The sequence below is a fragment of the Bombus vosnesenskii genome, unplaced genomic scaffold, assembly GCF_011952255.1.
Source record: "Bombus vosnesenskii isolate JDL3184/JDL3185 unplaced genomic scaffold, Bvos_JDL3184-5_v1.1 scf7180000013681, whole genome shotgun sequence".
Lineage (NCBI taxonomy): Eukaryota > Metazoa > Arthropoda > Insecta > Hymenoptera > Apidae > Bombus > Bombus vosnesenskii.
In genome coordinates, this window is record NW_022883179.1 from 1 (window position 1) to 14,030 (window position 14,030).

Sequence of the window (14,030 nt, forward strand, 5' to 3'; positions counted from 1 at the left end):
ATAAAATGTTACTGTGCATTTCAAGATTAAATGCACGGTAATTTAGAAACAGTTATGAAGCGGAAACAAATAATTTATTCAGAATAAGAATTCTACGTAATCATGTTAAAAAAAAACGTACTTATAACGCGTTTAAACTCCAAATATGTAAAGACAATAAGGGAAAAGAATTAAACGAAGAATCGTATTTTTTGTAAATTCACACAAGATTTTATCTAAAAAAAAATTAAGATTTTTTGAAGAACATACAAGACGGAACACGAACAATAAAAATGGGATGTTAAATACAAAAAATAGATTGAAATTTAGATTATGAAATATAAAAAAATGATATTGCATAATTTACAATTATTTTCGATAGCTTACGTCAGTATGTTGGAGTGTAAACTATAAAATATTCAAAAACTGATACCATTCAGACATAATTTAGAAAAACAATAAATTGCGGAAACCGATAGTTAAAACTCGATACGATCGATACTCCAAAGCTCTAATCCTAATAATTACTCAGCAATAATAATCGATAATTCATGTTGATTAATGTTTGAACTCCGTTTTTTTTCTGTATGTGTATACAAATTTTGTACAGTTTGATAAAGCGAAATTAAATTATCATCCTTTTGTACTACTTCAAACATTGAGATTTGTCATCTTCAAGGTCGATCACACATAGTTTCAGATTGCGGAGTTGCAAGGGTAATTAATTTTGCAATCGGTTTTCCTTTGATATAGATGTGCATACAAATAGCCATTGATTGACAATATACCGAAGCAATTCTAGTTTAATTTGAAGTCATCGATCCTTTGGTATTTTTGGAAGAATAGTAAAAGTACAGAGAAAACAAGAAAAAATGGCGTTAACTAAAAGATAGCTCCAATGTATCTCATAAATATTATCTATATATCATTTGTAAGATGGAAGTGACCAAGATATCGAATTATACAAAAATTGTATGTAATGATTAATACTTGAACGTTACTTACATTTATGTACATGAAAATTTGATCTTTTATTAACTAGGTTATTGATCGACAAAATGACTTCCTACATAATTCTCCGCCTGAACTGAAATGCATATTTTTTTTTACGCAAGCCTTATGTGTAGCTAGCAACGAGCAAACAGATTAATTACTTTACACACGGTCGTATCTTGTTTGCTGTAGGCGAGTCCTCTCGTGTAATCAACGAAGTACTCAACTTTAAAGCGATAACAGAAGAACATTATTGTATCGATAAAAATCATGCTTTTTTCAAAGAAATATGTAACTCGTATTTTTTTTAAAGCAACCCTCATAACGTATTGAATAAAATAATCATACATTTTTTTTTGTTCAACATTTGTAAAATACGATATTATCAAGATCACCAAGGAGGTAGTCTTCAATTCTTAATGAATATAATAAAAAACATAATTAATGATTGTTTGATGGTTTTATTATTATCTCTATAATACAAAAGCATAACATCGTGTCAACAGTTTATATAGTTCGTATGTTTCTGTAGGAATACACAAATAATAGTTCTCTATCACAACGTAATCTAAAGGGGAAACCCTAACTAAATGACAAAAATATCGGTAATAACTGGAACTAATGAATGTTAAAAGCAATCAGTATATTCCATACAAACTTCCATCAACACGATTCGTTCTTCATTCTCTCAACACACTAAGACCGCAATCTTTAAACGTTTATAAAACCATAAGCAATCGTGAAGTTTAGAATTCGCTAACTGGGCGTCTCTCAATCCAATTTTTGATCTTGGGCAGAAGGAGGACCTTTTTCTCCAGCAGCTTCAGATTCTCGTAATTCTCGATCAGATCAGACTTGTACATAAAGTTCAAATAATCGAGCAGAGCAACGAATGTTAAATCAGCCCAAGAGAGAGTACCATCGTAGAAGTAGCCGTCATTTTCCTTCACTTGCTGGTCCAAACGTTCTAAAATGAACAGCAGCGTCTCTTCAGCAGCCTTGCATTTTGCAGCTTTGACCTTCTCGTCCTCCTCATAGTGGAAGGCGACAATTTCTGAAAATTTGTTTTCAGTTAAATATTATTCGCTAATGTTATACTAATTTGAATACAGTGTTGTGCGAAATTTAAATGATACTGAAGATAGAATTACAATCCTTTTTAATCCTTTGTCTTGTATTGTTGACATACGTGTATCGTTCGATTAAATCAAATATTAAATCGGATTTCAACTAATAAATACCTGAACAGATATGTACTATCTGTTATCAAGATTCTCATAAGATTTATGCAAAACAGCACTGGATATACTCACTATGATGAATATCATGAATAGTATCAACAGTGGCATCAATATGATGATTTGCCCAGTCAGTCTTTCCAGCTAAGTCATATTGTTTGGCTAAGTAACGGCAAATAGCTGTAGACTGAGCAACCTTCCTTCTATCAGCTACGAGCATAGGAAGCTGGCCATAAGGAGTCACTAAAAATATACAACTAATAGAATCAAAGATTCTATCGAACAAACAGATTATGATGCTTCTTAAATATCTAGCTTCCTGTTATCTGTTTTGGAAAGATATAATTTAATTTATTGATAATTTATCAGCAAACAAAGGGCATTGTCTCCTTAGCAATACCTATTGTTCTCCCACATATCTTATAGAGCAATGGAGAGTAAACAATAATCTCTGTTATACTCTGCATAATTGTGTTCTACTTTATTTAGCTACTTTAGTTAAATTAGGAAAGATGAGATTTAAGAAACAGAATTTCTTTAAATTTTAAGCTTACAGGGCTTTATTTCTGGCCAGACGTCCTTTTTGATACGTTCATCTTCAAATGGAATACTAGCATAGCTGAAGAAGAACGGATTGGTTCTGCCAATGCCGTAACTGGGAAGTAAGTCAATTTATAGAGCGGCATCTTCCTGGAAGTATAATGTATACAAAGTAAAAACAAAGAATCATTGATGACAAGAATTATATTATTACAAATTATGAAGTATAAGACAATTTAAGTAAAAAGCATCAACTACTAACTACTCGCATAGCTATTTGTATCTTTATATTTTAATATAGCTTAGATATAAAAAGAATACTATTTTTGGATGTAATAATGTATAAACTTGCGCCAAATATTATAACAAAATATTGCACTTTCTATTTAAGTAGGATAGACATATTACCGGCATTTATCTTTTTTCTATAGCAATGAAATTGTTTATAAAAAAGTTTATAAGAAAACTATCAATTAATGCAAACAACGCATTTCAAAATATTAATTACATTCGCGCGATTCGTTATCTCTAGTATTAATTTAACCATATGGTTCTATACACCCAAGACCCTCTAACAGTAATTTAGTACCATTACTAGTCGTATGTACAATGTATGTTTGTATACAACTTTCGTAACTACAAAACATTCAGCATGATTATATATTCTTCCAAACTTAAGAAACATTTTCTAATTGTATATTTTAATTTATCGATCAATTATGAACATGTAATAACATTTATTTCTTTCAACTACTAATTTTTAAATCATCTGCTGTTCGGTTAATTGAAGGATGTCGGCTTTCTGTAGAAGTATTTCATATTTATTATTTAATTATGAATAAGGAAAAACATACAAAATATAGTTTTTAAACGGTTTATTATTTATAAAGAGAAACTTTGATTCAGGATATATATACTATATATATACTATTTACTTACAATTTTTTTTTAAGACTTCAAAGTCGAAACAAGCACAGGAAATTTCCAAGCCGGTTAACAGAAACTTGAATGAGACAAAAATAACCTTTAGATCAATATATGTTCTTCTTCCCCCTGTTGCTTCCACGTAACTCTTATCCTATTGGTGGAGCTGTGCTGATATGTGAAATTATGACTACATAAAAACATCCGGAAAGACTCATTGAATGATTTTATAGTTTAAGGTTAACAAATTTCCATAAATTAAAGTTGAAAATTTATGAGAACATGTTTTCTGTAACAAAACTTAGTAAAAACAAACTAGTAAGGTTTATAGATTCTTTAATGATTATGTATGTATTCATAAACTAGTTCAATAAACATCGTTCGATAAAACGTCGAACAACACACAACATTGAAGCGCGAAATTTCAAATTCAAGGAAAGATAAATAACAAATATTGCGAACAAATGATATTAAATTTACAATAATCTCATGTAAGAAAAAAAAAAAGGGATAAAAGTAGTACAGAAGATAGAAAAATCTATAAAACTGGTGGCTGGGAAATAGAAAATATATAAATTTATGTTATTAGAGTTTAGTACTTCTGTCGATCAATGTGTTACGACCGTTCGCGGAGAGACGCAGTCGCAGTAGCGAGAGGCGTAAATTCTCGCTACGATTCGGTGAATCGACGCCGCGAAGTAGTCGTTCCCCTGTTTCGGTTAAGATAAGAGGTGGTTAATGGGCGCCATGACACGGCGTATAATGGTGCTGCTTCACGTTTGGCTTCCATAACTTTCTATGAAAGGCGGTGCTGAATTGCATGTACGGGGTTTTTTTATTTATTTGTTGAAATTACAATCAATTCTCGCGTTGAGAATATGTACGAGATGAATGAGTGACTGATCTGTGGGTGTGTCCTATCCGGTGGAAGGATATTGACCGTTCGAAGGATGTGAAATCAGAACTGTCTTGGGAGACGATGCTGTCTCGGAGGAAAGCTAAGGATGGGTGTGTCTAGCGCACGGGACCATCGGATTTGTTGGTGACGATTTTAGTTAGAAGAGTGAAGGAAGTGGCTTCGTTGTTAATTGGTTAACGAAGGGTCTTAACCGCCCTCGAGAGAAAGTGGTTAGTGGGAGGAAAGTTGCAGCATACGTGAGAAAAACTAACTTTCCCTTGTCCAGTCGGGGTAGACAATAGTCTTTAGAAATTCTTCGGAAACAGACGTTTGTTTGGTTTGAAGGATCTTTTCTAGGAAATCTATGAGATTTATGGAAGGTACTTGAAACTATGGAGGATACGCTGCGAGTATCCGGTGACATCTGGTTGCCATATTGCTCGCGGTGCGACGTAACAAAATGGAATAGAAAGATTATACCACAGACGAAATTATACTTTATACTTTATTATACTTTATACTTTATTATTACATTACATCAATTGACATCTTTGGAATTACAACGATTCGATACACATTTTAACGTTTTAAACGTTTTAACGTTTAACATTCAGTTAGAACTTTGTATTGATTAGAGATATTGTAACGACCAGAAATATCGATACATATATCAATACTTTTACCTCGAAATTCGTAGATTCGTACTCTTCATTGTCCATACAAATTGTGTCATATATGTCCAAACCAAATTTAATTTCCAATTTAAAACCAAAATTCTTTTTCGAAAATGGCACTTCTAATTCTTCTTATTCTCACTATTTAATTGCTAGCCGTATCAAGTAACAACGAAAAAAATAATAATATCTAAACGTTAAGCAGGTCCATATTTTTGGGGATACAATTAAAAAAGTAAATCGTCGGTGGAATATTGTTTCACCTATCAAGAATTTTGGAAGGTATAATTAGAAAGGTACAACCTGGGTAGAAAATTGTACTCCTTATCGAGTATTTTTGAAAATATAATTGAGAAAGTGGAATCTGGATAGAGAATTGTTTTACCTACGAAGCATTATAAAAAGTAAGTTTAATAAAACTATACCTTGGATATTTCATATATTTTTTCATATTATACGCATTCGTTAAAATTTTACACTCCCAAACATCCTGCTATACTTGCACAAAAAAGCGCAGTCTAGTAATATCCCCCTCACTGCTCCTCGCATTTTCTTTCTAATCATCTCCCGTTCGCTTTTCCTGATATTATTCTCAGCGTAAGTTCAGAGTGGCGGTTTTTAAACTCAGGAACGCGCGGCTGTTCGTTAAATGAAATATCAAACGTAAGAATTGCCGCAGTCTTAACGCGAGATAATTCATTTCGTGACACAGAGCGCACGTCGTTGAATATTAATTCATATCTCATATAAGTTGCGAATAAAAAAAGCAGATAAAAGAGGACAAAAATCCGATAATTACCGCGAATCTTTACGCAATTTCAAGAAATACAAAAGAAATTTGTTTGTAAGCATGCTACTAAGTATTATTAGAAGTACTGTACTTTCGATATTTTACATATTCTTGCATATTTTCTACATTTTTCTGTATTTTTGTATCCTTAAACTTTCCGTAAACGCGTAAACGTCTGCGCTCTGACAATGACAAGGAAGATTCTACTGATAAAAATAAAGCATCGAATTTCACCGAACTCTCAGCAATGTAATTCTCAGATCATATAAATTAAAAAGAAAGAACAAAAGAAAATACAAATATATATATATATATATTTGTGTATATATATATATATATATATATATACACGTAGCCACAAATCAATTTGGATCACGACAGATAAAATAGGTAGCAATAATGTCTCCACGAACATTATCATAATTTATTGGAATTTACATAAAAGCCAAAGAATGCTATTGTTTCAATGACATGGCGTTTTGTCGAGTTAGATAAATATGAATTGTGTGTTCGGTCGTGTTTCACGCGACGAAAAAGGAAATCACAAGACAAGGTGTCGCCTTGTTGGAAGCAACAAATCGCAATACGAGGGTGGAAATTGGGTGACACCGGGAGGATTACGAGGGATGAGAAATCTGTCGAGAGCGTGAAAGGCTCGCGGTCACCGGGTTTCTCCAGTTCTGTCGCTTTTAACGCCGAGTTCTTCCGCTTCGAGGATAGAAGCTACGAATTATCGAGGCCATTGTCCAAAGATTTTCAAGAATATCCGATGCAACGTCTTGAAATTTACGAGAGCAAGTCTGATAAATTCTTATCTCTGGTCCATTCGTGGCCAATTTTTTAATACCCTCGTAACTTGTAACGACAAATAAAAATATTGGTACAGGCCAATTTTTTTTTAGATAAAATCTTGTGTGAATTTACAAAAAATACGATTCTTCGTTTAATTCTTTTCCCTTATTGTCTTTACATATTTGGAGTTTAAACGCGTTATAAGTACGTTTTTTTAACATGATTACGTAGAATTCTTATTCTGAATAAATTATTTGTTTCCGCTTCATAACTGTTTCTAAATTACAGTGCATTTAATCTTGAAATGCACAGTAACATTTTATACTTTTTACGTTCTAAGGAATTTTCAGGATCGGTTAAAAATTAAATTACAGTAATGGTAATACTCAATATACGTGGATACTTCACTGTTTTGTATAATAATTTGTTATCTTGGCATCGATCAAGGTATTTAATATACAAAGCGTACAGATTAATAAGAATTTTAATTAATCCTTCTTCTATAGTATTCACCGTTCTTTTCGAGCTCGTACCATTTCAAATAGACTTTCGAATGGATTTCAAAGATTTGTCTGTTCAAATAAAACGCGATCTTTTTTATTTCCCTATCAGTCGTCCCGTTACTGTTCCGTTGTTTCCAACAGATTGCAGATTCGTTTAAAAAACATTTGTAACGAAAAACAAACCCACTCGCAGAAATGTTATTCAATATCGCATTTATAACTTTCATAGACATCCTCCTCTCATTGCTATCATTGTAAACAGATTGAAACTTCGTTTGCAAACACTCGCGATTGAAAAAAAAAAGAAGAATTAATGTTAAACAATTTTATCTTGTGTTCCATTTATAATTTTCATAATTGTCTTCCCGACGTTGTATCATTTTAAATTGCTTTTTTCTATCCATCTATGTTGCAGCGAGATCAACGGTCCTAATTACTAAATTGCACGATGTGTTCATACAAATTCACTTTTTATGAACGCGATGAAACGAAATGAAACCTAAGTAGAGATTTGTTTTTTCATCAAACATAACGAGTTTTATACTTTGGATAGATTGCCTCGTTGTGAGAAGGTCTTAATCGTTTATAATTGCGATTAAGTAATTGCAATAAGTCATATTTTTAAGAAACGTTCTCACATGCTGTCACACACTCTAATTAGAAAAGGATCATGAAACATTCGGTTTATGATATTATTTGTTTGTAAATCTTCCTGCTTCCGGAAACTTTTTTAAATATGAAAATATTTATATACAAAATTAAATATTTTTTTCAATATCAACACTTCTTGCGTTTATGTTGTCCTAGTCAGAATTATATTATTTCGTGTATCCTGTTGCTTTTTATATGATAGTCCTCCCGTTGGCCGCGGATTCGTTATCAAGCCTGAGGCCCTCGTCACTAGTGTCACTATTGACAATAAAGGTACCCCACCCGCGACCGGACGATGGAGAACTCCAACACGGAATCGCAATCTCCCGCGAGCCCTGCCCGGGAGGGCGCCTCGAGCTCGGACTCGGAATGTGACTCGAGCTCGGATTCGGATTCAGACTCGACATCAGAAGTGGCATCCGAACATATGTTGTCGGCACGGGATCGTAAGAGTATCGTGCGCGCACTAAAGCGGTCGCTAGGGAAGAAGAAGAAGAAGAAGAAGAAGAAGAAGAAGAAGAAGAAGAAAGGACACCGGGCAACCTGGGTATCGCTACCGCGCTTCAACCCCGAAGCCGCGGACGCAGATCCAGCCGCCTGGTGCACAGCCGTCGGCCTGCTCATGAGGGACCACCCCCTGAAAAACAGCGCACTGTATTCTGCCCTAAACCGTGCCCTAGAGGGTCCGGCAGCGTATTGGCTTGCGCAGATAATGAACGGCGACGAGCTCACCTGGCCAGATTTTAAGGAACAATTCGCCGCGCACTTCGGTGGCCAAGAAGTAGCAGCCGCGTCGCTAATCAAGGTAGCCGAGGAACTACCGCGGGACGGCGAAACACCAGGAGTGCACTTCTTTTACGCTTCTCATCGCTACTTTTGACGAATAACGAACATGTACGGCAGTCTGACCATCTACATGAAAATGATCATGATTGCGGTCTGTGTACCGCCTGCCCTTCTTTATGTCCTTCCGTTAAAGACTGGTAAGTTGATACTGATTACTTATGCGATCGAAATCCTATATAATGGCTACAAAAAATATTTGCATCATTATTCTCGTTTCCTAATGAATCGCTGTTTTAATCAAGTTTTATATTGCATCAAATTTCTGTAGTTACACGAAAGTACTAAATTATAGAAAACTTGATATACACGGATTTAATTAATTGATAAATTAGTCAATATATAGGCATTATTATTTCACGTGAAATTTTACAACGTCAAAACCCTAACATTCCTGTACGAGCAGTATTAATCACAAATTGTGAGAATGCCTACTGATAAGGAAGAAAGATAATATAGAAAACGCAGACTTATGGAAAGAGAATCCCTGACATTAGACACGAATACGCGATTTCACGAAATATTTTATGGTATATATAAGATAGAGAATATATATAGAGTACATATAAGTATATGTAATATCGGAAAATAAGGATAGAAATTTTTTTTCGATTACTTACAATTTATTAATATTAAATTGAATATACAAATATAAATTGGACAGAGAACGATATTTAACGGAAACTAAATGCAATACTCATATCTATATCAAATAACTTTACAGTTATTTGATCACTCTCGTCACAACGAATCTAACACACACACACACTCTCTCTCTCTCTCTCTCTAACAACTCTATCAATTCTCACGACTCTACTCTTCGACGACTCAATTAGCTCTGATCTTCGCCGCGCTTCGAACCCTTAGGAGTAGATCGACCAGGTTTGCACGCTCTGTTCGACCTGGCAACCAGCACAGATCTCGCACCGGATATAGGCGGATTCATCTGTGCGAGCTTACTCCTCAGCTCCTCCAGCGTCAAATCCTCTTCACCCGACAATCGTTCGTCGTTCTACGATATTACAGTATATATAGAGTAAGAATATATATAGAGTATATATAAGTACCAAAAATACATCCTAAGACGTGTGTGCGATCTACGCTGTATGGGACGTGTTATAAATGGTTTCCGCCACTCAACCGCATTTGAATTTGTGAACACGATCGAACAATTGACACGAATTATTAATTCCCGTCTCTACTCTAGTAACGATTTGCTTTGGAACGAGGTCGAATCGTTCTGATTCCGCGCATGATTAACAAATAATTACAGAGGACATCAATTACTTGGATGGTGTTCGCCATTTCAACGTAGCATCGATGACATCCGGTAATTGGACTCAAAGTGATTTGCTTAAACCGATTAATTTGATCAAACCAGCCATCGAAGTGGCGAAATTCAACCTGGGAAGAGGTACTCGCCGCCACCGCCCTCCATCTGCTGGGCTCGCGCGATGGACGTTTTAAACGACTAGCGCTCACGAGTGACATCACGTCGGTGAAACAATTCCAAAGAGAAATGAAGCCCTTCCTATACACGGAGTGGCCAACGCCCCCGCCGTGGAGGTCATTAGCGAGCTCCGGAAACAAACGAGGCAGGTCACCCGCCCCCTGGACCAGGTGTGGCCACTGCGGTATTTACGGACATCCGACATTCGAATGCCGTAAGAGGGCGAAGTGGAAACCGAAGAAGGACCCCCGACGCCCGGAGGAAAGCCGACCGGCGGCACCACCAAAAGCGTTGTGCTTTCACTGCCACATGCCGGGACACATCGCGTCTCGCTGTCCATCGCGGCGAGAAGAAAAACATTGCCCCGAGGACGAGCGCCGGGTCGATGCCTGCATGATGGAAGCCCCGACGGGTAGACTAAGCCAGCAGGCCACACACGAGGACGTGTAAGTGTCAGGATGGCCTAGTCGGAGACGAAAGGACGCCGGGGCCCCTCTGGAACATCAGGACAACACCCTAACCTTGCAACCTAGACCCTAATATAGCCATAACGAAACAATCGCAAGTCCAAACCGATAGCAATCATACGTCGATCGGAGGATCGTGTGTACTGAGACACTCGACTGGAGTCTTGTTTCGGTGGCGTCGTTGGGATGACGAGCAGTCTTGCTAGAGAGCTGATCGGTGAAGGAAGTCGAGTGCCTTACGAGCAGGGAGTGGTGCACGTGTGAGTTAGAGCAAGGGAACCTGTCCTCCCGTTGGTCACGGATTCGTTATCAATCCTGAGGCCCTCGTCACTAGTGTAACTATCGACAATAAAGGTACCCCACGCGGGACCGGACGATGGAGAACTTTAACGCAGAACCGCTACCTCCCGCGAGCCCTCCCCGGGAGGGCGCCTCGAGCTCGGACTCGGAGATTCAGACTCGACATATATATTATTATATATATTATATATACTATTATATCTATATAATATATGTATTTATATCTATAAATATATGTATAAATATATCTATTTAAAAAAATAAAGTTGACCTTCATATATCGCCAATAATATCGCGTGCGTAAAAAGAAACTAATTACATTTAATTCTTTTTTTACATTTATTTATTTTTTATTATTATTTTTTTCAGAACTAATTACATTTAATTATTACATTTACATACATTTAACTATTATTACATACATTTACATACATTTAATTATTATTTTTTTCATAATTATATCTCGTTTGAAATATTTTTCGACATAATTAATTGTTTCAAAAACACATATTCCAGCTTTCTAAATGATTTATTTTGCGTATTATACGAATTATTCCATCTATAAATAAATTGTTCTCTATACACACAAACACGCACACAGTCTGTTAATTACACGAGTTAATTGTATCATTTTTCTCGATAAGTTGACAGAGCAAGGAAAATGAACGATGAACCTACCTACAAACTAATCTACTTCAATGCCCGTGGTCGTGCCGAACATATACGGTACATATTTGCATATACTGGCATCGAGTATACCGACGAGAGGATCCCCGAAGAACTCTGGCCTGAATACAAGGATTGTAAGCGTGAAGAATCGATTTTTACCTTCATCGTTCAACTCTCAGGTATCTACCATTTACTCAAACTTTTCTGTATATAAAACTTTCGTTTCACGTGCAGGCTAAACTTACTTAAAGTAAAATTTCATACGGAATAAAGTCGAACTTTTCATTAAGTTTTGCTTCCGTAATATCGTGTTTATCGAATACCAACTTAATTCACTTACGATTCTCGAATTTTTGTGTTGCAATCTTTATTGTTTGCAATGAATCGAAGCATTTCGAATATTTTGAGAAAACCGTAAATAGGTGACTTAAAATAGGAATACAAAAATACTTCTACGTTTCTCGTTAATTTAAAAACTTTTTAGGACTTGTCGGAAAAAAAGGATAAAAAATTGAAATCAGTTCGGAAATGAACAAGAACATAGCTAAAACGTCGAAAGAACAAAGCAGACATAAAATTCGATCTTCCGTTGCGACATTTCTATCGTAAATAGTATAATAAAAGTTTTACGCAGCATAGTCTTCGATATAATCTTATATGTCGCTTGCAGATAGAGAAACAAAAAATCAACGTAAGTCTGTAAATCAATCCTGTCGGTGTAAAACACAAAATTACGTTCGCAAGAGACATTCGATTTATATTCCTTGCATTTCAATTTTCATTACAAGAACCGTGTACATTTTCTAATATTTTTTCCGTGTCTGGTATTATGCGACGTGAATTTTTTATTCGCAGTTGTAAGTTCACTATCATTGCATAAGATCTTCCCGCGAAACGATATTGATCGTTCCTCGTACATTCAGTACACCGCATCAGACAGATTCGTTCCTTTCCGTGAGAATTACAAATTTTATACTCGATCTTTTATCCTTGATTTTAAAAACTTTAGGTTCTTCTCAACAGTCAAAAACACGCGATACCCTGTCGATCGTAATCGTAAGAAAAGAAAAATAGGAGAAAGAAGACATTTCTGTATTTCTTTACTAGGCCATGTTGATTAAAACCGAAATGATTTCGATTCATCTATTCGCAAGAACGCAACGGCCTCGGAAGCTGTGTTGTGATTTCCTATCGATCGTTTCCCTCTACACAGTGTTCATATGAGCCATGTTTGTTCTTAGCAATGCCTTATAAAAAGCTGCCTGTGCTGGAGATAGACGGGAAACCGGTAGCGCAGAGTAACGCTGTGGCGCGATACTTAGCGAGGAAGTACGATCTAATGGGAAAGGACGAATGGGATGCGATGATATGCGACGAGCTCGTCGATACTCTTGGAGAATTGAAGCAAGGTGAGTAACTGATGAGATGACTTTGCATTTGTCTCACCACAGAGACAGACGTTCAAGAATTCATTGTGAAAAGACGAGTACAAACAAGATACGTATATCTTTCCGTTAAGCGAATGTTACAGTTTGTTTGCAAAAGTCAGTTTTTAGATTATAGAATCGTAGATAGAATTTAGAGGATAGAAACTTTTAGTAGTCACTTTTAGTTTAGTAAAGTCTTATCGACAACAAGCAGACTACGTTATGGTACAACGATTCCAACTGAAGATTTCTATCGACATCACGAATTCGATGTTGGAAGCCATTTTCTTCTCTGCAATCTCAGACGCTCAACTCGAAAGAATCTTTTAGATCCCCCGACAAACACTCGACTCAGGTTATCTATTATCGTAATCTTCCTACGGGATTTTTTTTAACTGCGTTGCGTTAACGAATAACGGGATAACATCACGCTTCTCTCAACGCCTTTCAACGTTCTACAACTTTTATTCTTTGCAAATCCCTGTCTCTATATGATAAACGCTGGTTATCCGCGGAATTTACGATTTCAATTTCTTTAACGAGATATTTATCATATTACACAATTCCTGTAAATGTATTTGTAATTATATCGTCGAAGAATTGTATTTAATTAAGCTATGAAGTTGTGGAATCGTGAGAAGGATTATTTTTATAGAACTGTCTAATTTCCATTCGACATTGATTCAGGATACACATTACTTTTTTTTACATAATACCAGTTTTGTCATTTTTAATTAACAAATACCTCCAAAGGTTGAAGTTTCTAAAATTATCCATTAAATTCTGACAATAAAATAAAAATCCAAATTCTTCCTAAAAAGCTAGTGATCTTTAGTTAAGAGTTCGATTTTTCACATTTTTCAAGGTAAATTAAAAAGATTGTTTAATAGAG

The 14,030-nt window shown here is 35.6% G+C and overlaps 1 protein-coding gene and 1 pseudogene across 1 annotated transcript; one reads left to right on the forward strand and one right to left on the reverse strand.

The window, feature by feature from the left end:
* Positions 1–1,465: 1,465 nt before the first annotated feature.
* Positions 1,466–2,900, reverse strand: LOC117238884 (annotated as a pseudogene).
* Positions 2,901–11,703: 8,803 nt separating this feature from the next.
* On the forward strand, positions 11,704–13,343 carry LOC117238885 (hematopoietic prostaglandin D synthase-like). Its single transcript, XM_033504092.1, has 2 exons — positions 11,704–11,890; positions 12,953–13,343. The coding sequence occupies exons 1-2, from the start codon at positions 11,704–11,706 to the stop codon at positions 13,126–13,128; spliced, it is 363 nt and encodes a 120-aa protein (XP_033359983.1). The 3' UTR covers positions 13,129–13,343.
* The last annotated feature ends 687 nt before the right edge of the window (positions 13,344–14,030 follow it).

Bases quoted from the DNA above. Each gene is read 5' to 3' on its own strand.
- LOC117238885 (XM_033504092.1), top strand. From the start codon at position 11,704: ATGAACGATGAACCTACCTACAAACTAATCTACTTCAATGCCCGTGGT. The intron at 11,891-12,952 runs GTATCTACCATT...GTTTGTTCTTAG, and splicing joins CTTCATCGTTCAACTCTCAG to CAATGCCTTATAAAAAGCTG.